General features: G+C 44.7%; 2 protein-coding genes across 5 annotated transcripts in view; both read right to left on the bottom strand.

Annotated features, from left to right (window-relative positions):
• Positions 1-2,860: 2,860 nt before the first annotated feature.
• FASLG (Fas ligand) lies at positions 2,861-14,016 on the bottom strand. 2 transcript variants are annotated; one of them, XM_027694682.1, is made up of 9 exons: positions 11,517-12,567; positions 11,325-11,426; positions 10,371-10,568; positions 10,177-10,295; positions 7,212-7,300; positions 6,360-6,751; positions 5,963-6,008; positions 4,499-4,549; positions 2,861-4,099 (listed from the first exon to the last, which is right to left on the bottom strand). In XM_027694682.1, exons 4-9 carry the CDS (start codon positions 10,200-10,202, stop codon positions 3,705-3,707), a joined length of 999 nt encoding a protein of 332 aa, XP_027550483.1. In that variant the 5' UTR covers positions 10,203-10,295; positions 10,371-10,568; positions 11,325-11,426; positions 11,517-12,567; the 3' UTR covers positions 2,861-3,704. The 2 variants fall into 2 exon arrangements, with proteins under 2 accessions (XP_027550483.1, XP_027550484.1); XM_027694683.1 differs by lacking the exons at positions 10,177-10,295; positions 10,371-10,568; positions 11,325-11,426; positions 11,517-12,567 and adding an exon at positions 13,828-14,016.
• A 641-nt stretch (positions 14,017-14,657) lies between these two features.
• SUCO (SUN domain containing ossification factor) overlaps positions 14,658-25,490 on the bottom strand; it is a 38,110-nt gene continuing 27,277 nt past the window's right edge. Inside the window, exons 16-24 of one of the 3 annotated variants that reach the window (XM_027694604.1) lie at positions 24,521-24,595; positions 23,902-23,998; positions 21,772-22,938; positions 20,831-20,918; positions 19,464-19,568; positions 18,376-18,530; positions 17,947-18,038; positions 16,728-16,783; positions 14,658-16,601 (exon numbers count right to left, since the gene is read on the bottom strand). In XM_027694604.1, the coding sequence (XP_027550405.1) occupies positions 16,155-16,601; positions 16,728-16,783; positions 17,947-18,038; positions 18,376-18,530; positions 19,464-19,568; positions 20,831-20,918; positions 21,772-22,938; positions 23,902-23,998; positions 24,521-24,595 (2,282 nt within the window). In that variant the 3' untranslated portion in view covers positions 14,658-16,154. The remainder of the gene's footprint in view (positions 16,602-16,727; positions 16,784-17,946; positions 18,039-18,375; positions 18,531-19,463; positions 19,569-20,830; positions 20,919-21,771; positions 22,939-23,901; positions 23,999-24,520; positions 24,596-25,490) is intronic. The other 2 variants (XM_027694605.1, XM_027694606.1) reach the window with 2 other exon arrangements.

Genomic DNA, 25,490 nt, shown 5'->3' with positions numbered 1-25,490 from the left:
GTTATACATAACACCTCTCACCAGTGACAGTTCCAGCTAACCATCTAAGCTCTGAGGTTTCCGAGCCAAGAGCTGGAGATCAGCAATTGTTCCTTTTGCTTTACCTTTACTGTGCACCAGTCACCTTCCTGCCCATCATGAGTAACCACGGACTAGTAAAGAGTCAGGATACATAGATAAGGGATGCTGGTCATAGCTGTCCAGGGAATATTTCTCCTCTCTGACCAGGATTTTGTTTGCTTCCACTGCACTTCTGCTGTAGAAGCAGCAGTGACCCAACCCATACCGTCCTTTCTATAATGCAGCCCCTTCTGCCACCTTTTTTACTGCACACACTGAGCCTGCATAGGGTTTTCAAGACACTGGCATCCTGCTCTCCCTTTTCCTCCACCAAGGCAGGCAAATAGGGTGCAGCATCTGATACGCATCAACCACAAAAGCAGCCATATCTTTATCAAGCACCTCACTGCACTCGGCTGCATAGCAGCACAAATGGTTGCTGTGCAGAGCCCTGGGTTGGCCAGCTGCAAATCCAAACACACAGCCATCACGTGGGAAGGGTTCAGCTGCCCACAAGAGCTGTCTGTGGACACCTTCCACTGTCCCAGGTTGGTCCAAGCCCCATCCAACCTGGCCTTGAACACTTCCAGGGATAGGGCGGCCACAGCTTCTCTGGGCAATGTGTGCCAGTGCCTCACCACCCGCATAGTAAAGAATTTCTTCCTAATATCCAATCTAACCCTGCCCCCTGTCAGTGTAAAGTCATTCCCTCTTGTTCTTTCATGCCATGCCCTTGTCACAAGTCCCTTTTCAGCTCTTTGGGAGCCCCTTTAAGCACTGAAATGGGCTCTAAGGTCCCCCTGGAGCCTTCTGTTCTCCAGGCTGAATAATCCCAATTCTCTCAGCTTGACAGAGCCTAATGTCAGCATTAAATATTCATTAAGTATTTAATGGTAACAATAGGCACTCATTTCACTAAATGAACAGTTCATTAGCTAGATAAACAGATGACTTTATTAAAGCCATTGTGGCAAAAGCGGCCATGAACCGACTCTGTGCTGTTTGAAATTGCATAATCCTGTCACGATCTTACTTGGAATCTATAGTCAGAGCCCACAAGCTAAGTAGCGGATTTGCTGTGAGCAGTTTAGAGGGATATTTGAGGAAGGGATCACAAAGCAGAAACGCATGTCTTACCAGCATCTGTGCTGCTGACTTGGCACAGTCACAGCTGCTCTCTGATTCGGGAGCAAGCCTAGCAGCACCGAGCTTTATCCTGCAAGGATAAGCCAGCCCTGTCCACCTCAGGAGACCCCAGCACTACTCACACGTAACAAGGCTGTCCACTCCACTGTGCCACTGTCTCTGAAATGTGCAGGTCTGTATTGCCTTTAACATTTCAGACAAAAAGACAAACAGATGCCTGTCCCCTCGTGATGTGCAGCAATAGCAACTGCTGCATCCTGTCCCAGAGGCAGCTACAGTCACAGTCTGGATAAATTACCAGGTGCTGACTGAAAGAAGCCTTTAGGAGCTTTCCAACCCTTCCAATACCACACTAACAGAGAGCATAACTTCAGTGAGAGTTCCTCTGGACACAGAATGCCCTGCCTCTCTCCAAGCTGTTGGAAGCGTATGATGTGCTCAGCTAGTTTTGCTACAGAAACAGCTGAAAAGCTTGCAGGCAAGAGTACATACAGATTCCTACTCCCCATTTGGATGTCTCACCACTAGGAGAGCAACACAGCGCAAACAGCAATCGGAAGAGGATGGCAGGGTCTGGATCAAGCATCTCCATGTCTGCGCTATATGTTTTGCCCCTCTGATAGTAGCAGGGGTGGGGTAGTAAGAAAGAATCAGGCAAGACAAAAGGTCCCTAAACTTCATCTGTTTGATGTATGTTCCATCCCGAGAAATGCAGTGGAACCATCTGAGTGCAGCAACGGGTGTGTGAGCAGAGGTGCAGTGTTCCCTTCACACTGGACACACCAGTAGCCAGACCACTGACAAATTTCCAAGAAATAGGCTTACCTGAAGCGAGAAACAGCAAACCACAGGCCACAACTGAGAGCTGAGAGTAGCACAGTGGAAAAGTAAATAAATGCTGCAGACTGTTGAAGAGCAGACCAACATCAGAGCTGCAAGAAGGCACAACCACAGGCAAAAGTGATGATGCAACACAGCTGCAGCCTTTGGGTCCTGCCTGCTGGTAGCATGACAGACAACTCTGGGGATAGAACTGCATCGACCAGACACCAGAGTGAGCAAATAGGTTTGTTGTTTTTTTTTTTACACCACTTCCTTTCCTTGTCCTTCAGACTGCCCTGTGAGAAGTCACACAGAGGACCGTGGTGTCTTTGGAGATGGCAGTGCTTCTGCTCAGCAAAAAGCATCTGGCTCCACTCAAGCTCAAGCCTGTATTTTGAGATCAGGCCCTGCCTGATGGTCCAAGTGGGTTTGGGCTGTCTGGTCTGTGCTGCCCAGATCCCACCTCCCCAGACCCCAAATACTGATGTTTGCATGCTGGAGCCCCAAAGCTCCATGGAAGGGATCCTGTGCAGTGTCAAGCAGGCAGTGAAGTGGGATGAGGCTCCCAGATTTCTGCCATGCTGCTGGAGAAGGAACAAGGTGCTGGACCCTGATCACAGAGGCCTTCAGTGTTTTGGCCATTGCAGAAGCCTGTTGCACCAAATGAGGAGAGGACAGTGTCACTTACTAGAAAAATATATCTTTATTTACCATCTGTGTTTTGCTCAGGAGAGAACATCTTATGACAAGGGGGCCAGCTGAAGCCATGCCATGGATAGATGCTAGCATGTCACCACATGCATCATGAAAGGGGTGGCAGACCAGCTCTCCACAGAGGATCCTCACATACTGAAAGGGCAGGAGGGGGGGTTGGAAATGCTGCTTTCACTTTAAGTCTCACTGCCCTGCTGTTCAGATCCTGTCAGCACATGGCCTCCCCACCAGCCCCATCCCCACAGGGTGGTCATGGTTCCACTCCAGGGTGAGGACCCCCTTCATGCCACCACTACTTCTGGCATGTTCCTTGCAAGGCAGTTGGGATGAGTTAAATAAAGGGGTTGAGGAGCATTTTCTGGGATGGGAACAGTTCGATAACTAAACACAAAATGAACATACCAAGTGTAACAGCCCAGCTTGCAGGCAGGTGCCTGTCAGACAGCAGGCACAGAGCCCTGTGCCCAGGCAGGGTGGGCACCCATGGCCCGGGGTGAGCAGTTGTTGGCACTGCCCATTCCCACACCACTCCCTGCAGTGTGGCACAACCCAGGCACTTGCAGTCCTGGCTCAAGGGACCTTCATAATGCCCACCAGCTGTCCCTGCTGGCCCAAGCTCACCAGGGCCATGGCACCATGTGGGGCTGCAGGGCCCAGCCTCTTCTCAGGTAGCAAGTAGTGAGTTTCAATGGGGTCTTCAGCACATTGCATTTTGAGTTTGTTGGGGGTTTCTTGGTAAGGAGAACATGTGCAATTATCTTCAGGTTGACACAGTACAGCTCTGGTGCTTCCCAGGTGTCTGCTTTCAAGCCTTTGCCAGTGGCTTGAACCCTCTCACACTGAAGGCCAAAACATGGTTTCTTGGTGAGTTTCGTGGTGTGTGACCCTGGTTTGGCCACTGCACTCAGGCAGCCCTCACATCCTAGTCTGTGTGTGAGGGGGGCTGCTGGCCACACTCCATTTCAAAGCTTAAACAAGCCAAAGAAAGTCTTGGATTCCTCAAAATTAACCAGAGCGATTTTGGAGACGTTGACGTGCACGCTGTCCATCTTCCTGAGACTGAACAGAGCCCCCAGGTTGCTTTTCCGGGCCCACGTCCTGTGGCCCGTGCAGTAGTTGATGCCTTTGTCCTCCATCAGCACGTAGCTGCCCGGGGAGCTCGGGTTTCTCTTGTAGACAATGTGTGTGAGCACCTGGTTATCGCAGACATTGCCCCGGAACAGCACGTTGGAGTACACAAAGTACAGCCCGGTCTCATTGATGACAAGCCCCCGGTCGCGGTACTGAATGTCACTGGTGTAGGCATGGCCAGAGATGGGCTCCCACTCTAGAGGGAGGCCCTGCTGGGATGGGCTGCCTGGAAGGCGAAACGAGAAGGAAAAAAAAAGGGTGGTAAAGTACAACAGTTGTGTGGTTTTTTCCCCTCAAGTCACACCCCACATCACAAGTCTACCATTCTCCAAGCCCTTGACTGCAGCCCACCCTGACCTGGCACCTCACCAACGCCAGCCCCTTGTGACAGCTTCTGCCCCACACCCCCCAGAGGCAAGCCAAAAACAGGCCTCACTGAGAAGTCTGAATGAGGGGGAGATTTTATCTGTGGAGCAACTTTCCATTGTCAGAGCACGTTTTCCAAGGAAAATAGGAAGGCCTGTGTGAGGTGGGCTCTTCACAACTACAACCATGACACCCTCTCACCCCCATCACATCTGCCCTATCCCCTGCTCCCAAATCCTGCTGGTCCCTCAGCACATACCTGTTAAGTGTGCTGCCTTTCTTTCTTCTTTTTTCATTGACTCCTTCTGCCCTGCACAAAAATAGAGAAGACATTAGCCATGTGCCCAGAGAGCAGAAGGGAGCCAGCCACAAAGCTCTCACTTGAGACCCTGCAAACCACCCCTCTGGTCAGGCAGACCCTGTCCTCAGGGAGGCAGAGCACAGCTGGGAAAACTCTGCCTTTCCTGGGGGCCTCGGCTTCCCTTGGACATTTGGGCCAGTTACACCAACTCAGTATGTGGATCTCACCCACTTCATCCTTCCCTTCTTATCAGCATCTACTTCGTGTCCTCTAATTTTAGAAGCAGCCTATTCTTTCTTCAAGCCACTTAAATTTTTCTATCCTCTCCCTCTTCTTCTTTACACTATTTCCCTGTTTCTATTTATTTATCCACCCCCTCAAGAAATTCAGGGTTACTACTTTTGTTTGGCTTCTGCTAAAGAAGCTTTCGGTCAGAGCACTGAGCATCCAGTTAAAATGCCAGTTCCTCTTCCCCTAAAGTGGAAAATTTATTGATATGGGAGTTGATGGGAATCAGGACTGCCCTTTCCAGAGAATTTTGCTATTTCCAAATTTGTTTGCGTTCAGTATCAGAACACATTTGGAAAGAAATTAACTTTTCTACTAACCAAAATCCCCAAAGGGAGAAAATAAAATAAAACCTTTCAAATCTAGCAAAAATTGTCAAGAGAGCTGAAAAGCTCTTTAAGACTTGGCCATCATTACGAAGGATATCCTCACTGACAACATTAACATGGAATGCAAATGAAAAAATAATAGTTGGGAAGTTCAAAATATGATTTTTAAATTGTTCCATTGAAATTGAAACTCTCTTTTTTCGTAAGTGAAATCTAGAAAAATTGTCAGGTTCTTGCGGAAAGTTTCAATTTCACTGAAATTACATTTCTAAGAGAAAAAGCACTCTACATATAATCAAACATTTCTCAACTAGCTTTGTACCAAAAGAATTTAGGAAAAAATAAGGTGTGCTTTCAAGGGTGGGAGTTAATTCCTCACTCCAAACAAAACAGACTCCTCTACTTCCTCCCAGAATCTTCTAAGAGTAAGGAGAGAAAGAAATAACATGTGCAGTGCCCATCTCCTCTCTCCTCCTTCCATTCATGTTGTTGCTCTGTGTCAGGGCAGCCAGATTCTCTTTCACAGCAGAGTACTCCCAGTACCATTGTCACACTGGGAATGGGAGGCCCCAGGATTGTCACACTGTCCCAGAACCCTGTGGCTGACACCTCTGAGCAGTTCAGTGGGGAGGTTGCAGGACCACATCCCCACAGCCCTGAGATAAAGCTCTTTGTCCAGTCAAGCAAGAGAAATCAGCACTCTCAGAGCATCAAGCTGTGACCTCTGATGAGGAGAGGAAAGAGTCTGACAGGAACACTCACACCTGCTAACACAGGAGTTCCTCCTCCAAGTACATCAACTCACCTATGAGTTTCTCCAGAGCTGGAGGGATGTGTTCAGCGCTGGCAGACTGTCAAAAGAGAAGAGTGACACTGTCTTAGAGTGAGAGCATAAGCAGCCAAAGACTGTCTTTGACAGTGTAAATTCTGGGTGCTCACGGGGAGCTGTAAAGTGCTAAGAAATATACAGGGAGAGACCTCACAGCACTCAGGAACACGAAGACATCCAGATACATCAGTCACCAAACGAGCAGTTCCTCACAGTAATAAGCAACCCCACTTACTCTGTCACGACAGACACTGAAGTAGCACCATCCTGTCCCTTGGGGAGCTTTGCACCACCTGAGCATTTCAGACACAATTTCAAGTTTTTCCTTTTCCCTGTTTCCCCAGGCACATGTGACCAGCCAGGCAAACCTCACCTCTCTGAGTTCAGCCAGTTCTTTCTCCAGTTGAAAAATCCGAAACATGCTCAGCCCCACTCCAGCGAAGGCCAGCAGGAGCAGCAAGTAGATCACCAGGAAGTCGAAGCCCCTCCTTTCCCTGTTTTTCCCTGGCTTTTTCCTCCGGTCCGGTACTGGTGGTGGGAAAGGAGCAACAGGGGGTGCCGAGGGGCAGGAAGTACTTGCTTCAGCACAGCCGTCCACCCAAAAAATCTGGGGGTACGTGTAGTTCAAGTTCTGCTGCATGGCCGGGAGCGGGATGGGCTGGACACGCTTGGTGTGGTCCTCCATATGGCAGCCAAAAGCCGCAGGGGTTGTCCCAGCCTGAGCCCTGGGGGAGCACCCAGCTCTGCCTTTGTACGCCTGCATCCCTGCATCCGGTGAACACCCGGCTCAGATGCTGCGACTCTCTGAAAGCCTCAAGCACCGACAGCAAACCCCAAAGAGCTTCCGCCCTCGGCTGCAGGCTCGGGGCACGAACCTGCTCCTCCCCCGCGAGGCAGCGGGACCAGCCCGCGGGGCTCGGGAGCCGAACGCGATCCCGCAGCCACGGGCAGGAGGTACGAGGGCTGCGCTGCCAGTCCGGGGCTGAGTAATAGCTCGTACCCACCACCAGCCACTCTTTCCAGCAGCCCACTCGGACAGAGGCAGCTGCTTTTCCACTGAGGTGTCCTAGACCACAAGCAATGCAAAAGGAACGACAAAACCTCTGGCAGAGGGCAGAGACAGAGCTTAAGATTTCTGCCCTCAGCAAAAGGATGAGAAACCAATGCCAAGTGCAGCTGTGAGTGCTGGGGACTCACTTCGTTTCACACAGGACAAATTCCTTACCACTGTCCGTTTTGCATCCGACCTTTTCCTTGGCTGCTTCACAGGGCATGGATCCTGAGTCACAGAACACGGTCACAGACACCATCCCACTGTGATAAAAACCAATCTAAGTCAGAAGAGGGACACAGTGAGTGCTGCAGCCCGAACAGAGCTGCCCCAGCATTACCAGCCCAAGCAGAGCTCGGTGGGCTGCCCTCACCCCCACTGATCCACCGGGGCACCAGCCAGGCTGAACTAGGGGACTGTTGTAATATGGGGAACACACAGTGCCTTGGGGCACAAGCAGGCTCTTCTGGCAGCTTCTGCTGCCCCTCATACCTTTGCAAATACTATCTCCAATCCCACAGTCCTTTTCTAACCTGAAGAAGCCTCACAGAGGGAAGGGCTTTTTCATGATCTCTCCAGGTCAGTGCTGAGCACTGCAGCAGGATCAAACCTGGCTGGGTATCTCCTGACTAAAGCCAGGGGCAGACATAGTGCCACTCATCTGAGTACAATTTCTCTTGCCCTTCAAGAAATCATCCAGAATCCAGGCTATGCTGCAAGGACCAGCACTTATAAGAGCTCATTACAAAACCCTAATGAAGAGAGACAGGGACATTTCCATTCCTCATTGACTGCAGATTTCTGAGTGGTGACAATGAGATTTTCCTGAAGATTTACAGGTGCACACAACTGATTATAAATAGTTTGTTCTGGCATTTTACAGAAGTGTGTATTTGTATAGTAGTGTTAAAAAACTAAAATGCTTGATACAAGAACAAACTGGAGATTTGTGGCTGAAGGAAGCGATCCCAATACACAGGCTTTGATCTTGAACATCAAAACTGGGATCTGAGAAGAGCACACTTGAATAACGTATGTACACTTGTTTCTCCAAAGCAAGGGCTCAGCTCTGCCTCCAACCACACCAATAAATCAAATGTGCTGTCAAAGCCATGCCTGCACCACCAGACACCCCACTGCTTTTTGAAGATGTTCACCACAGCCCTTTGCTGCAGCAGCGATGTGCAGCAAAAGAGGTTTCAACAACCCCATCTGGCTCTTGCTTGCGCTTCTAGGTTTCTGACATAAGACACAAAGCGACACAAATCCAACTCCAACAGTTCAAGCTGGGTTATGCCTACCCTCTCTCAGCACTCCAGAGCAGCATTCCCCAGCCAGCCCAAGGACAGGTCCCCATCCACTCCCATGACCATTACAAGAGAGTTTCACACAGTGGCTTTGCCTAGAGAGGATCCATTCCCAAGTTCTTCCCTGACACCGTGTTTAATGCCAACATCTTATCCCGGTGGGACTGAGGGCACAGTAGCAGTCTCCCTTAAATGTCAGAAGGGTTCTTATTTCTCACCCACTGCTTCCTATTTTCACAAAGATGCTTTTTTAATTGGTGGGTGAGAGGGAGAGACAATGAAAGCAGCTAAAGCCATTTCAGCTGCATCTTTGCTTTTGAATGCTCCAGTCAAGAGCCTGCTAATATCACGTCATGGCAAGCCAATGATCACGGATATTTTACCAGCAAAGGACTGTATTTGGTGCACAACATTCTTTCAGGGACCTCTCCCTTCCTCACACACTGTACTGTGCTGGTGCTGCTGTCACACTCCGTTTTCCTTGTCACCAGCTTGAGATATCACCAAGATGACAGTCACAGAGCAGTTGGCGTTGATTTAGACAAGGTTAAGCCCTCCTAAAATATGGGACAAGGACAGTTAGGCAGGAAAGGAGGGCATAAGAAGGACAAAAAGGGTATCAGATTTTTCCATCTGCCTCCTTATCCTCCTCTTCAGTCAGTCTGCAAGACGCACACTCTGTTTCCAGCAGCCTTATTATGTCATTTGAACAGAAAAGAGTATTTTCAAAGGGAAACACCTTCCAGAGCCTTTATCAGAGAATTGTCCCCCTTTGCCAAACCAACAAAAAACATGACACAGTCTGAAGAAAAGGATTTGCTCAGAAGAACACTCTCCATCCCCACCTTCACCCCCAGAGGAGACATGGGAGCTTTTACTAACAATACACACAATTGTACTAAAGTTTATGTTGACAGCAGAGAATCAGCCAGCAGCTACAAGTTTGTATCAGCAGATTTGGGGACAAAAGGATGACTTGCCTGAAATATCCCAAAGAAAGCAGGACTTGAACAATGATCCAGATCTAACACTTGACAGAAGATAAACCAAAACTGACTTAAGTGTGAACCTCTGTGTAGGAGAAGCTCTCATCATGTTTTGAACACAGTCTGTCTGAAAGCGATTAACAAATGTTTCCTATTACGCTAATGACTAGTGGAAATGCCAAAAAGCAACTCCTGAAAGCCCACAGGCCTGCATAAATTACACCCAAGAACTGAGGAAGTTGAGACTCATTCGCATTCAAAAAACAGTATTCAAAACCATGAGGACAGGGAATTGCGTCAGAAGAAAAGGCTAAAAACAAAGACTTCAAATCAAGCTCTTTAGGTAGAAAATATCATATTAGAAAGAAAACAACTCTGAAACTGAGGCTCCTCAGATGGACATGAGCTCCCAGTAGGGAAAGCCCACGGGTTCCCATAAGTTCCCCCACGAGAGCTCACATACAGCACCAGACAGCTACAGACAGTCCTGGAACCCACTCCCAAGTCTATGTTCAACTTTGGAGAGGCTCTGGAAGAAGTTGCAGTAACTGCTGGACAGCAAAGGGATTCAACTCTGTGCATTGAAGAGTAGATTGGCAGGGAGGGATGGACAGTGTGTGGAAAACCTGTACAAAGAAGGATGATTTCCAGCAGCAGAGTGCTCTTGAATCTCACAGAATAAAAACCTTCCCAGGGAGCCACAGCTGAAGGAGTTCCAACAAAAAAAAAAAAGGACATGGATTTTTGACTGGACATTAGCATGGATTCTTGTAAGAGCTACCTCCAAAGGGACAGGATCTTCATCTACTCAAGCCTTGGAGAGGCATGGAAGACATTTGAACTCACCCAGCCTTTGCAGTTGGTGCTGACATCTTTGGGTCTGTTCTTTATTACGTGCTTTTTTAACAGTTTGGTTTCCCAAATGAGGTTGATACTTTTCATTTCCTCAGTGACTGCTCTCCTTGCTAGAAGCATTTACAGAACGTGTAAAGCCATGTCTTGGTGCCAACAGCTCATACAGGGGACATTCAGATATTCACACTTGAGCAGGTTTCAAAATCCATTGCTAACAGCTCAGGACTGGTGCTGCAGTGCTTAATATGTCCCTCTTCCAGTGAGCAAGGGGCTTTGTCCTCTCCTTCACCGTGATCCCAACAAGCAGACAACAGCCCTGAATTCAGCAAAAGAGGTACAGGGCTCTGTCCCGAGGTGGGAGAGAATCCAAGGAGTCGAAACAGCTGAGAAAAAGAGAGGAATAATTAAAATATTACTCTGCTGCTTTCATTTCTTTTGAACAAGGAAATGAGGTATAGTGGTTATGAGGTAACAGGATCTATTCTGAGAAACAGAAGCAGGTCATTTCATATGATACAATAGCTTAGTCATGGGAGAAAATGTAATGAGGTGCTGTGGTCGCTCAGAGGTTGTGAGGAAGACCCAAGGAGAATGTGCAGATGCTGATTTCCCATCTCCTCCCCAGTGACAGCTGAGAACTGCATTCACAAGCTCTTCAGCAGGATCTGTGCCCTGCTCCAGGTTCTCAGCACAATGCCAGGCTTTGCCTTGGCAAACACCAGCTGGCTCTGCTGGTCAATGTGGCCTAGTTGGTATTTGACAATTTTGTTTTCTTGGGAGCAGCCTCAGCCCATAAAAAAACCAACCAAACAAAATACCCCAGACCAGCCAACCAGCAACAACAAAAAAACAACAAAATCCCCCAAGATCTACCTTGAGATCTTCACCCAGTCCACCAGGATCACACCTCAGCTCCAGGTCACTCAGCAAATTCAGGTCCTCCAGCATTGGTTTTGTGACAGAGAGCCCAGCACCAGGTGTGTCCACCTCATTACACAGCACAGATATCAGCTGACTTCCCAAAACCCCAAGGGACCTTCAGCTGACTTTCCTGGGATTTAACATTGAGCTACAGTCTACACAACCTTGACGTTCCAGTAGTAACTGTGTCAAATTATGACTAACAGAAGATTCATTACCTGCTTTAAGTTATTTTTCTGGGAGAAAAGAAATAGACAGGGATTCTTGTTTGCTGCAAGCTTGTGGAGGGCCTGGCAGCTGGATGTAGGCTCTGACCACATCTAACAAAGGAAAAACAAGCCTCAGGGTGGCAAACATTTTCCATCTCTAGGTCCACAAAGTGCAGAACTAACTTCCTCTCCATTCCCTACCAAAAGCTGTACTGCTGATGAGGGAGTTACTGGGTGATGCCACTGGAAAGCAGCACAGGTGAGACCAGTTGCAGCTCCCAGGCCATGTGTCCAATGTGAGACAGTAGCAAGGCAACAGAAAGCTCCTTGGAAACTTCTTTCAAAATTACTATCCTTATATTAGAGAAGGGATAATAAGAAAGATTCATTTCAGCACCCTTTTCTAAACTAAAGCATTTTCTCTAGACAAGCTCTGGGGACACATTATCTTTGAGCTCTCACAAACCACAGCGATGTCTCCTGCAGCACCCAGTGCTGTTTGACACTTTGGGTTTCCAGATGAGCCACCCGGTGCCTGCTCACAGCAGTTTGTGGTCAGGGCTCTACACTTTAATTGTTCCAGATCAAGTGGAACATGTTTGTACCCAGTTAAGCAAAGCATGCTAAGCTGTTCCATCTTGCTTCATCTCGTGCTGTAACTTGGAGAAAGCAGAAGCCACACAGAGACACCTCAGACTTGAGTTCTCTACTTACAACACCAAACCACTGGTAGAGTTTGCATATTTAGAAAATATTGGTTTTCCTCTCTGATACTTAATGTATATAACCTAAATGCCTTCTTCTGGCAACCACAGCTGGTAATTCACTTACACAAGGTGTATGTTCGTGACTATCCATCCCCCTGAGGAAACCTCTGCATTCTGTAGATATTTTTTGATCATGGGCTCCAGACCTGCCCAAGGTCTGAAGGACACCATCCTCACTCAACACACACACACTGGCTTCTTGGTATTTTACATCAGCAGCTGTCCAATCTCAGTATGTAATATCACAAGATGGACTAGGCCCCCCCATTTAAGTATCCACACCATCAGAGGAATTAATTCAGATTTAAAGATTGTCTTCATTAGAAACTATTATTCCCTATATGAAGATTATAACCAATTTGAGAGACCTGATTCCACCAAAGAATCAAATTTTGAAAGCTAGATTGCATGACATTAATACAACTGAAAGTAAAAAATTACTCAAGAGCCCACATGAAAGGACAGCATTAAGCAGTAAAAACGTGATGTTGAGAGTCCTTTTTTTAAAACAGTGGTTACAGATACTTAAAAGCAGGAAGTCAGCAGAAGGTGGAAGCTGTGGTTCAATCTCCAGTCTCCTGCCAGAGCACACACTCTCGAATCTGCAAAAGCACAATCAGCTCTGTAGGTTCCTTCAGATGTGTTATTCCCATGGCACATTTCCTGTTCATTCTTCCACAGAATGCGGCAACTCCTTAGATCTAAGTCATGCCCAGTGCTTAAAATGTACAGAGAGCACAGGGTATTAAAGGATTGGTTTAGAAGGCATTTGGTTTGACATCTGAAACTGTTAACTTGGAAATGTGAACATGTGCTTGGAATTTCAACATTGTCAGACTGAAATAGTCAATGTAAGATCACCAAAAGACTTTTGTCCACTGTAGCAAACTGAAAAGAAACAGCTGCACAACCAGCAAAGCCTCCCCCTCCCTGAACATGCTACTGCTACTGGGAAAGGACCTTCAGATGAGACAAGTGGGTGCTATGGTCCAACTACCCCCTACCTGAAGCTACAAACTGGATTCCCAGAAAAAAGAAGAGGCAAATCCTGCAGAAGCAGGATAATCCTTTTTATCATGCCAATGTCCTCCCTTACACGATGGCTCTGCTGTGAAGACCTCTCTGGGGAGCATCCAAGACTGGTGACATGTCCCATGACATGATCCACTGAACAACTCCCCACCCCAGAGGAAGTACAAGGCATTCCCACCTGAGCTTGAAGTGCATAATAACAACTCATGAAGTCTTTGAGGTTTGGGGGGGGGGGAGCTTCCCCCTGCCCCAATGGATCAAGACCACCACCTCAACCAACAGACATGGAAGCTGCAACTATCAAGTTTCATTGCTGCATCCAGTGGGTTGTGACTATATATATGTATTTATATATTTGGACCCTTATCCTTTCTTTCCCTTTCTCTCCCTTACACATTTTCTTAAGTGTTATTTTTATGCCTTAATGTTGCTATGCTTTAATATTGCTGCATCACTATAGATGTTGGCACCCAAAATGGCAACAAACTTGTTTACCTTTGAAACAAAATTGTTCTAAAATAAACCCTACATATATATATGTTACATATATAACATATATATATATATATGTTTACAAACACCAACTATTTAGTGTTGTTTCACTCTAATCCACCCCAAATGATTTATTTACAAGAACCTGGGTTACCCTCCTCTTCTGGGCGGGTCATAACAAATGGGCAGTTTCATTCTACATTTATCAGCCTAGTATATACCTGCCAGTCTTTGGTTCATAGCCAGAGAGTAAAGATGGGCTGTTTTAAGAATTCAGACATGTCCAGTTTCAGGCGACTCTTACTGAAGAGAAGAGCCCAGTGGTTGCCTGGGCAATGAAGGTACACAGTTTCCTACAAGTGACATATTAAGAGAAAGGAGTAAATAAAAGAAGTCCACACCTTCCCCCCAAAAAAACAGCCACTCTCCCCATCCAACCTCCCCCCCCCAGCAAAACTCTCACTAAATTGCTTTTTAAATAACAGTGCTATGATGAAGCAGAGAGTCTTGAGATACTCAAGTGAAAAAATCAGTGCTGGAGAGCCTGTGAATCCAGCATTTGGCTGCACGCAGTGCTGCTGTGCTTGACAGAAATAAGTTAGGAGGGGAGGACCAGTAAGGGGCAAATCAAGCTGAAAACTCTGGTTTGAAATAATAAACGACTCCCTAATCTTTTCCTTTCAGGGTCTTTTATATCTTTCACAAACCTTAGCTCTGAGTACCAAGAGGTCATTTCATGCAGTCCTTCTCACAGAAAGCCACCACACCCAGGGATCCTCCTGGGCAAGGTGTGAACAGACCTGCTGGAAATTTATCCAGCAGCTTCACAGGGCCACAATTCCTGAATTTTCAGACAAAGCACAACTTGGCCTTCAGAATTCACCTCCCCCTTTTCTTTCTTTAAATAGACAAACACATCTGGGCTGAGTTTATGAACTTCTTACTAGGGCCAAAGGACCCCAGTCCTAGTCCTAGACTGAAAATTAAAGAATAGCCCTTCTCAGACAATTTAAGCCACAAGTTTCATTTTCAAAGGAAAAATGCCAGTAAATGAAAGACAAAGTGTTCAGATTTATTTGGAAATTCACAGTTTCTAATGGCACTACAGCTCTGTAGTTACATACTCTTGTTCCACAACATTGGATGCTGCACTCTGGTGGTATGTATTTTCCTAATCCAGGTTTGACACCCTTCTGAATTCAGGTTCAACATGTCTGGTTCATGTGCTCTGACTGGCTAATTGTGCAGATCAACTCTGAAAGTACATCACTTTAAAGTATTCAAAAACTAACAAGAAAGCAGCAAAAAAAACAAAGTCTTTAAATAAGTCACATTACATACAATACCCAGGAAAGGCATTAGATCTGTTAAAAAGGGTACCACTAAAAGTGCTCAATAAGTTAACTTATTTTGTACAACGTGAACCTGTAACACCTGTCAAAAGGAATAACCTTTTGTTCCACTCATTCAGAATCACACAACATTTTAGCAACCACACATCCTATAGTATCCAAATATACAATCACAGTCAAAATAAAAAAACACTTGAATATGAAATACCAACCATACCAACACTGCACATTTGTTAGCCAATACAAAAGCAAACGTTATGGAAATACCCGCAGTGAACCAGCCCGACTGCTCAGACTCCAAGGCTTTGCAAACTCAGCGCACCCAGACCAGCTCAGAGAATGGCCCAGCTGTGCCAGGCTCACCCTCCCGTTCTTCAGCTGAGCTTTCACTGAACTCAGCACAACAGTGAGCATTCTTCATCCACTTCCTTCAGAGAACTGCAGCAGGCCATTGAGATGACAAATGCATTCATCAGCCTCAGGTTCCACTGCACACGGGAAATCCTGGAGAGCCACCATCACTGATTTTGCACAGACCACAGCTCACATTTGTGACTGAGGGTGCAAATAAACACAGTTACCAACCAACCCTGGTGACATATTTTCCTCAGAGTTTGCAAAACCAGAATCTAGTCAGGCAAGTCCATCTATTGGTATTTTTACAGTATCCAGTCCACATTACCGAGTCCAGCTGAAGGCCAACACATGTCCCTTTACAGCACTGTAGTGTTGCATCTTCAAAAAAAGCTAGAGAAATTACAAAATAAATCAAATGACAAACAATTGTATCTCCCCTCTTCCAGTGGCATTATAAATAGACAAAAGGCACATAAATATGGGAAGGTGCAAGAAATAGGAACAAAGCTAAAGGAAGAGGATTAGGCTTTTATCCCTATTCCACCCAACAAACTGGGTTTCAAAAAATCTCTGTCCCAGGAACTGTGAAAAAAAACCTTTATAAAATGAACCCTGCCCTCCCTCCCCCCAAGCTGTTCTCATAGGAAATTATCAGCCTTGTAAAGCTGCAGCTTATAGCCAAGATTGACACAATCCCATCTATTTTAAAAAGGCAGAAACCAAATTTCTGAATACTTTCCAATTAGTTGAGCTCTTTGTCTCCCACTATCCTCCCACAGAATACCACAGACTGTTCTCAAATGAACAAACACTCTCCTGTTTGAGAAGTTCAGCTAGTTTTAGATGTGTCCAGACACTGTCGTGACACCAAGTGTTCCCACTGTTATATCTTTGTTTCCTTTGATTATGTCATGCAGGCTTGGCATTGACCCCGACTTAGTCTGTATTAGAGTTTTTATGAGCTTCCCTTGGTCTGAAACTTTAGACCGTCTTCGCTTTATAGCCCTCTTCTCAGTTTTTGTCTTTTGGGTCTGTCCATTGCACAGACTCGTACACGCTGAAATGCCACAAAAATAGGACTCCTCAGACTGTGATGACGTTTCGGAGCTTCCTTCGGATGGGGGGCCCTTATATGAAGAGTGATAAACTTCCCCAATGTTAGAGAAGTCCCTCTGGTTTGTGAAGGGCTTCCTTCCTTTGATTTCCCCGTTGGCTATGGGATGCACAGGCTCTGTTGTCGGCTTAACAGTCTCTGGCTTTTCACTTTTGTATTTGCAACGCTTTTTCTGAAATCACAAATGAAAAAAAGAAACAGTGAGGTTCTGGAAGGGAAGCAGAGCAGCCAAGACACGCCTTCAGTCATCTGCCAGCACAACCACCTCAGCCCCGCCAGCCCTCCCACCCCACTGTACCTTCTTCTCTGGGGAAAACTTCAGAGGTTCTACAATGTACAGATCCTCTGGATCCACTGTAAGAGAGGAAACACACACTTAGCAGTCCTGACACTGCCAGTTCTAGAGCAACACAACAAAATATTCCACTTCTCAGGCACATTTTTTTCTCCCTTTGTAAGTTAAGGGGGCACAACACAAACACTGGAAGTGAGGGAGCACACAGAGGAATTCCACTGTGCTGTCATGGCAGCTGTCAGTGCCACACACTTGAAAACAGGTGGCTTTCTGATAAACTAGGCCACGGGAGAGGTGCAGAGAACATCCTTTGGGGAAAAGGAGCACGAGTCAGCAAAAGTTGAAGTCTAAGAAAACAAACCAGTATAACAGTGTTTAACAAGCAACCTGACCCTGACAGGACAGAAGCATGTGCACCTATCAAGGACACAGACGTTCAGATGGACATGAGACCAGTCTGGCATTCTTCCACCAGTGCTTTGGTGAAGGCAAAATCATTCTTCCAAGATGAAGCAGGGGAGAATTCAGGAAGAGTGTGTTTTTTTCAAAAAAGAAAATAAAATAGCATAGGCCTTAGCTAGTCTTTATTACAACACATTTCCAACCCAACTTACGAGTTTTCATGCACTTGCATTCACAGTACAAAAACCTGTGAGGCAAGTTTGCTGCACCCAAAGAACAGCATCAGCTGCATACTTGGTAATTACTATAATCTGCAACACTTGGTTTTGCATGACAATGATGGCCTAAGAAATCAAAATTCAGTTGTCCCAAGTCTGATGTGAATATTGAAAAGACCAGATCATTCCTCATACCCAAGCCAAGATAAATGGTCTCAATTTCTTACTACAGTTGCTAAATTTGAATCCTAAATACCTGCCAAGTTTCAAACACAGACTATCAAGACTTCTGAAAAGTAGGGCACTCAGACTTCCCACATCTGGCTCTTACAAGAAAAAAAACCTACTCTGCAAGCTTCACAGCTTTGCAGACCTGAGTGCCTGCATGGATTGCTACTAACCCCAAGAAAACATGCAGAGCAGAGCATAACTGATGTCAAAAAACTGCATTTAAGGTTTTAGCATAGTTCAGCACACTTCTATGAATATCTGGTAATTTGTTCACAAACCACCTTGTCCTATAGAACACATATATGAACTACATGCACATTGTGCAGCACTATGAGTAACACTAGAAACTAGATGTACAATATGAATAATACCTTCTTTACCAGCTAGCTGAAAAGACTGTGATCTGACCAGTGGAAGAGAAGTTCTTCTTTTCAGATTCATATCATCATAGGAGGAAAAACACCTAGGAAATTCCAGAAAGCTTTTTTAACACATTTGTCTCAGTACTTTGTCATATACATTTTTCATTAAAAAGCATTTTTGGTAGAAAGACAGAACTAAGATGCCCAAGACAACCTGGCAATCAGACACAGCACTGTGTTTGCAACACATTATCAAGTGCAGTAGGCCCAAAATGCTTCTAGGAGAGTGTACTACAAAGCAGTAATGGCTCTCTGCCATCAATTTTGAGTGTGCAGAAAGAAGACTCAGAATTAAAGCAGACATGTCAGTACCAGCAGACTGTGGAAATACCAAAAAAAGTTGCAAGAACAACTAAGTTTCAAATATAAATACGTTACCTTTTGGGGCTAGGGTAGTGATTGCTTTTGGGAATTTTTGAGAGGTAATCGTCACAGAACTGAGAAGGGCTCCTGCACCGCTGCACAAAAAGCACCAAGCCCAAGATGAGACAAAGAACCAGTGAAATCACCAGGTAAGTCTGTCGATCAGAAACCTGCAGGAATTGGATACAATTATTAAAGACAGAATAATTTCATGATACTAGTATTTTCGTGTTTTAAACTTTAAAAGACAAGTCATTGTCCTTCAGTTTCACTTAACACTTGTTCAAATTTGAGTAATTTTTCAGAGGTTTGATGTGGTCTATGAGCTGTGCAGCACTGAAGGAGCAAAGGCTGAATCCCACTACCTGCTAACACGGGACAGTATTTTACTGCCTACAGTACCAGCATTACTAGAGAAGCTGCCACCCCTTGTAAAGAGCATTCAAATCTACCTGAAGCAATAAACTTCCCATAAAAAAGCATGCTTAGAAGGTAACTTCTCTGGTTTACAACTGACATGGACTATAGCAAATCTAAGTGATGCTTTTCATCAGCTGACACTGAAGTACTTCACAGAACACCATTATAATCACTTGATTCAATGTGGTTTCACTAACTACAGCGCTCATGAACAGGAGCTTAACCAGCCAGGCATCAAAGAAGGAGTCACACTAAGTGTTAGAAAACATCTCAAGGGAGGTCTCTGGCAACAGGCACAAAATTAAAAAGGTCATGTTTATGATACTGCTTGAAATCCCAGGCAGGAGAACATAAACATTTAAGACAAGACATTTCCAGTATTGTTGCCAAGATCCCTCTAATCTCCAAAGATGACAATATCCAGTGAGGAAAGGAGAAAGGTGCCTTGGCTCAGACTACAGTCATGGGGTTGTAGGGCTGTAGTAATCATTACCAATTTTGCTGTGCACAAAACAGCTCAAGCTACTCAAATTTGTAGCTTAAAGTTTAGGATAAAGCAAGCTGAAAGCAACACTACAGACAACTTAAAGCTTCATTTAAAGACTCTGGCCTCTTCAAACAGAGATCTGTTTATGCATCTGTTTCCTCTGAGTCCTCGTGCCATACTGCTGAACTGTAATTACCTCCCGTTTGAGCTCTGCCACAGTCGCTGACAGGTTGGCAGCCAGCTGGGTCATGTTGGTGAGCTGTGCTTGTAACAGCTGGATTGCTTCTGTCTGACGCTGATCCTGTGTTCAAGAGAGTCACGGTCATGTTAGTGCTTGTCAGGTTCCCACTATCATATGCACTCATGTACAGTTAGTGTTCTGTCTGACACAGCCAGGCACTCTGCAGCCACATGACCCATCCAGCATTGTTTTTAGCCCAGCTTTATGTAACATTTTGACTTGTCAGATAACATTTCGTAAAGTTATGCCAAGTGCATTTCATTACAGTGATTTGTGCTGCCCTCATTCCAGGCAGAGTGAGCAGCCAGCTCCAGGCAGTGGCTGTCAGGAGGCTGAGTACTGCCACGTCACAGAATACACATGCGCACGACCAGGCACAGCTCCAGTCTCAGGGTTGACACAGAGAGAGCTCTTGTCCCAGGATCAGGCAGCCAGTCACTTAATGACAGGAGCCAGGAACAACAACTTTGGAGCTGCGCCCCGGAAAGAGCCCTAACAGGATTCTTAATCCTATGAGAAATCAAGGAAGGTGAGCAGAATATCAGGGAGGTTAACCAAGAGGAGACTGATCAGCATTGATACTCTTCAAAAAACAGAACAGAAAAGAGAACACATTTGAAGTTGCCATTTTCTTCACTCCTGATGGATGAGCAAACTACAGGCCTGGGACTGCACTTCAGAAACTTTGAGACAGTTTGGGACCAAGCCTGCTATGCCACATGCACAGCTGCTTTAGTGAATATTCAGCACAATCGTACAGGCTCAGAAAAGCAACCGTGGCAGAGAAGGGAACACCCACATTTTAAAGAATCAACTAAAGCTTTTGTTACATGAATTACACTTTCAAATGCAAATTTCACTTAAGCCATTACTGTACCCCTCTACCATTCTATAGGCTGGGTCTCTTCAGCAGCAGCAGAGAATTTGTCTCTCTATACTTAAATCAGATATGAAAAACCAACCAAGTTAAAAAAATTGTTTTGAGTGCAGCTACAATCAAGAAACAAGGTGTGGGACTGACCTGGATGACTTTCTCATTGACAAAGACCAAAAAGTTTTAGCCACTGCCAGTTGATAAGTTATTTTTTTTCTTCAAATACAAAATCAGAAAACAGAGCTGGGAATGGTCTTATCCTAAAACAACTGGGAACATACATAAAAATTTTACTATGGAGAAAAAAAACAGGGAAGCATGGGATGGATGCTTGTAAAAGGCAGATATACAGCTCAACTGAAAGAGGATTTCTCCAACTCCTTGTAACTCTTCATTAAAAGTAAACTTTCTTAATTAGGAAATACTTAAATACTCCAACAAGCCATACCTGCTCTTCTGCTATTCTTGAGGTGTTCTGAAGTTTTATTATTGTTTTGTTGAAAGCCTTCTGCATTTCTTCCATTTGCTTTCGGTACCTAAAACAAAGAGCATGTAAGTCTGAAATACTAGTGCATAAAACTCCTCAACTTAGACTTGTCTTCAGAAACCATGACTATGCCAGTGAAAAACTTCTCTTTGCCCAAAGTTTTATTTAAATATCAAGTGGCATTTGCTTTTGAGTTTTGCACATAAAACAGATGTGTCTTTCTGGGGTTTTTGTTTGTTTTTTTCCCAAGGTTAAAATCAAATCTATTTCAACACCTTGGAATTTAGTGCCACTTTACTGAACTTCACTCTGGAAGCACTGACTGCCGAGACAGACAACACAACAGTAAGTATAATGAAGAGCCCCTTCCTTGGAACCAATTCTGAAATTGGTACATTTCTCCTGTGCCTAAGGAGCACCACAGATAAACACTAATATCAATACATCCCTCATAGAAAAGCTCTTAGTTCCTTCTCCACACTCACTTATTCAACAGGAGTTATTACAGATGGATAACATAGTAATTTAAGTGGAAGTAACTCAATAAAGAAGGCACTGTAGGTCTGTGGCATTCAGTTTTAAAGCAACAGAAGGATGTGCCCTTTGGTTGAAAGGATTAGGGACAGGATTAGTGCCTCCATCCTGGCAACGCTTTATCCTTTTAAAAAACCCACAGCAATATTCCTGAGAACAAAATAAATGTGATTCTATCTGAAATACAAAGAGGGAACCTCTGCCACACACAGAATTCTGGGTCTCCAGCAGCTACCCAGCCTTAGTTACTTTCCTCAGTGTTCCATAAAGCTTTATGCTGTGAGTGCACTCTACCCAACCACCCCTGTGTTACTCTCCATATGGATATGTTCCTTTGTGTCAATGGCTAAGACCATCCTCAGACTTACCTCTGACTGAGTTCTTCTAAATAACGGCTGCTAAGAGACATATTGACTTCCAGGGCTTTTATGCGATTATTCAACCGCATGAAGACAGACTCCTTTTGATTGGATCCATGAACGAGATTTCCATTAGCATAGCCCAGATCTGTTGAATTCTGCAATTCAGCATAGAAGTCTGTAGCTGTTCTCTGGGGTCCCCCTGAGACTGGAATTGCCATTAAAGCTTCTTCAGCTGCCTGATCATCCTCCTTTGTTTCGGCAGGCACAGAAGATTCGACAGGAGGCAAAACAGGTTTCTGCACTTCTGGAGTGCTCTCCTTTCCTTCCCCAGCAACACTGGCTACTACATCCACTGTATTTTCAGGCTGCAGAACAGTCTTTGTAGGCTTTGAAATCACTGGAGTAGTCATAGTCTCTCTTGTGCTCATCTCCTTTACCTCAGTGACCACACTGGTCTCAGAAGCTACAGGGCTTTCTTCTACAACCGAACTCTCAGCCTTTTCCATTTCAGCACTGATCTCAGGTACATCCACCTGGGGAGTCCCCCTTAGTGCTACCTGGCCTGCATCTTCTTTTGCAGGCTCCAACACCACGTCTGTTGTGGGTGATGGTTTAACTTGAGAAGTAACTTCCAAGAGGAGGGACTGAGAGACAGTTTGAGGATGGCTCGGCTCCAGTTCAATTGACTCTGTGGTCTCATTACTTATCTCCTCGTGGACCACACTGCTCAAGACAACTGCAGCAATAGACCCAGATGGTCTCTCAGCTTTGCTGTCCGGTTGCTCGGGCAGAGGTTCATCTATCACCGCAGGGACAGACTCGGTCAGAGCTGCCTGTGGCTGCTGCACATCAGCAGGGTGAGCTGGCCCTTCCTTGCCTCCAGTTTTACTGTGCTGCCGACGCAGGGCTGCTGCCACTGAGCACCACTTAAACAGGTATTCCGAAAACGTGGAAATACAGCACACTGCTGCCATGTCACAGCAGTACTGCTCTGTCTCAAGTTCAAACCAGGTCGATGCTTCTTCTTCCTGATCATCACTGGACAGCAAGGTTACTGTGGACTGGCTTGTATCTTCTTCATACTCTTGTACGAGCTGAACAATAGGACTTTCTTTAGTCAAATCCACCGCTATTTGCTCTTTATCTATCTGTGGAATATCTGTAGTAACAAGTCTACAACAAAAGAGTAAACACAGGATGTTAATTCAACAGTTTTACATGCCTGCTCTGGAAGACTGCAAAAGTAGGATCTTTTAGAAAAATCAGCAAGGCTTCATTTGGTAACCAAAGGCCAATTTGGAGACAGCGAGAAATTCTCTAAGGTAGCATTTTCTCTGGTGTTCTTCAGTCTCAGCTTGCAAACAAATTATTTCAACCCTTGCTTCTGAAACAGAAGCCTTCTCAGTGAGATATAGCCCCTTCCCTCACCCCCCAAAAAAGTCACCATTTCAAATATCACTAAATTGTTCCACAGCAAACATCTTACTCCGCTGCTGCAATCTTCAAGTGCAAACACAAGAATCTCAGCCTTCTCACTGAACTTCCTCAGTCTCTCAACAACCAGAGTACTAGAAATCCATAAAACCTCTAAATGCAGCACAACTCATGTCTTAACATTAAAGAGGTAGAATCTTGGCTCTAAGTAGCCAAATCAATTCTCAACAATTGCAATCAAGTGAAAAAAAAAAAGTCCCAGAATCTATATACAACTCCTCTTTCCAACCTAATTCTGTGTATTTGCATACAAATTTTTATTAAAGATAGTCTAGCAAAAACATTAAGCTTCTAAACATGAATTTTTGCCCATATAATTTAGTTGAAGTTTCAGCAATACAATGTAATGCCTAATTAGTCTCCCTTGCAGGAGAGAACCACAAAACCTGGACCAATATTAAGTCAGTTGCTGTGCCAAAACAAAACATGTTTTATTATGGAAATACATATAAACAGTAACTAAACCAATAAATTCCCCTGGTTAGTAACATTACCATACTACAGACTTCACCAAACACTTGCTTTTTCACTTGTTTATGTCTGTATGCCATATCTGACCATTCTGGTACCAAAGATTCCAGACTAGTGCATATTAGTCTCTGCTAGGAACATATCAGAGAAATCCCATCACCAATCACTTACTCTGGTGAAGGAACAGGCGTTGGTTCAGGTAGTCTCGGTGCAGCTGTTGAAGTTGCAGGAGTGGCAGTGACATTTTCAGACACGCTTTTGTTCCCTGCTGCAGGAAGGAGGTAAATGTGAACATCAAATTCTTTGAAAACAAAGATGGTTCTTGACTTTTAAAGTTTGGGTTTGTTGCTGGGGTTTTCTTTGATTATTAACTGCTCTACCAAATTAATTGTAGATGTCATGCCAAGTTATCTGAATGAAAGTGCTACTGTCAGTTTGTAAATATGATGTTGTGGACAGCCTCAGAATACTTCCAGAAAGAAGCAGCAAATTAGACTTTACAACTTAACCTAGGTAACAAAGAGTAAAGATCTCTGAATAAAACTGAACAGGCCTATGTGTCATGTTTATATCAGTTCCTTCCTCAGCAAATTTGGCATCTTTGTTCCACTTTTCACAGTAAGTAAGATAAGAATTCCATGACACTAATCGACTGTGTCATAAAAGGTGGAAAGAGTCACTTTAACATAGGTCATCCAAATCTTCATAGAAACATTAAACAAGACAACAAGGAGAAATTAAAACTTCACAGAATGTTTTTCATTAAAGAAAACAACCATCAATAAAATACCTTCTGTTTCAGTCGACTCCTCAGTTTTGGCTCCAAGCATATTAGCAGCAATGTTCACCATACTGAGGATAGCATCTAAAAGAGACAACAGCTACTCAACAAGGACACACTCAGAGGGCCCAGAGATCAGCAGCACTGAGCAATCTGCTATTTTGCAATACTTACTTGAAAGGAATCACAGTATAAAGACATAAAAAAAGCCTGGTCATTCTATTATGTGGGATGCAGTTGTTCCTTTTAAAGGGTAAGTTAATAAGCTAGAAACCTGTACCTAACTTTTACCAGCTGGACCTTCTAATAACAGCAAGAAGTACTTGCTGACCATCAGTCCACTGAAACCAAGGAATAGTAAAACAAACAGAGTATTTAAGCATGGAATTTGCTGACAACTTGAGTATGTGAACCTCTGAGAAAGGTCCTAAGCCAGAAATTTAAAGCTTGAACACTCAAATAGAAAAGCTCTAATAAAAGCTCTAATAAGCTCTTTTCTCATAACAGAACTAAAGGGAGTCGAGAAATGTCAAGACTAGTGGAAGACTCCAGAATACTTCCTATGAGATTAAATGTCTGGGAATCCCTAAATCTCCCCCTCAGAGGACCCTCTTCCTCACTGCTTGTTTAAGACAAATGATACAAAATGGAAGCCTATCACTTTTGTCTGAGCATGTACATATAAGAAAACCACCACAGAAAACCCCACAAACTCTACTCCTTCCAAAAGAGGAACACTGACTACCCTGCCAGAGAAGAAAGGTCTCAACAACAAGATCCACTAAATAATGATCACTGCAATGTTCAGTGCTTTAGGAAGACAGCTGAGCACGATCAGCAACAGAGGTTTCAAATCTTTTAATCTTCACTTTAGTACTCTAAAAAAAAAATAACAGAAAAGTCACTGTATTTTTTAGACAGTGAACATAAACTTGCAATACTGCTCTTACAGACAGATCATGTGAATATGCATCATCAG

The sequence above is a fragment of the Neopelma chrysocephalum genome, unplaced genomic scaffold (genome assembly GCF_003984885.1).
Source record: "Neopelma chrysocephalum unplaced genomic scaffold, ASM398488v2 Primary Assembly neopelma1_98, whole genome shotgun sequence".
NCBI classification, from domain to species: domain Eukaryota; kingdom Metazoa; phylum Chordata; class Aves; order Passeriformes; family Pipridae; genus Neopelma; species Neopelma chrysocephalum.
This window is presented reverse-complemented; position numbering and strand designations above follow the sequence as displayed.

Bases quoted from the DNA above. Each gene is read 5' to 3' on its own strand.
- FASLG (XM_027694682.1), bottom strand. From the start codon at position 10,202: ATGTCAGCACCAACTGCAAAGGCTGG. The intron at 7,301-10,176 runs GTGAGTTCAAAT...TTTTTATCACAG, and splicing joins GCACCAACTGCAAAGGCTGG to TGGGATGGTGTCTGTGACCG. The intron at 6,752-7,211 runs GTAAGGAATTTG...CACCGGATGCAG, and splicing joins CGGATGCAAAACGGACAGTG to GGATGCAGGCGTACAAAGGC.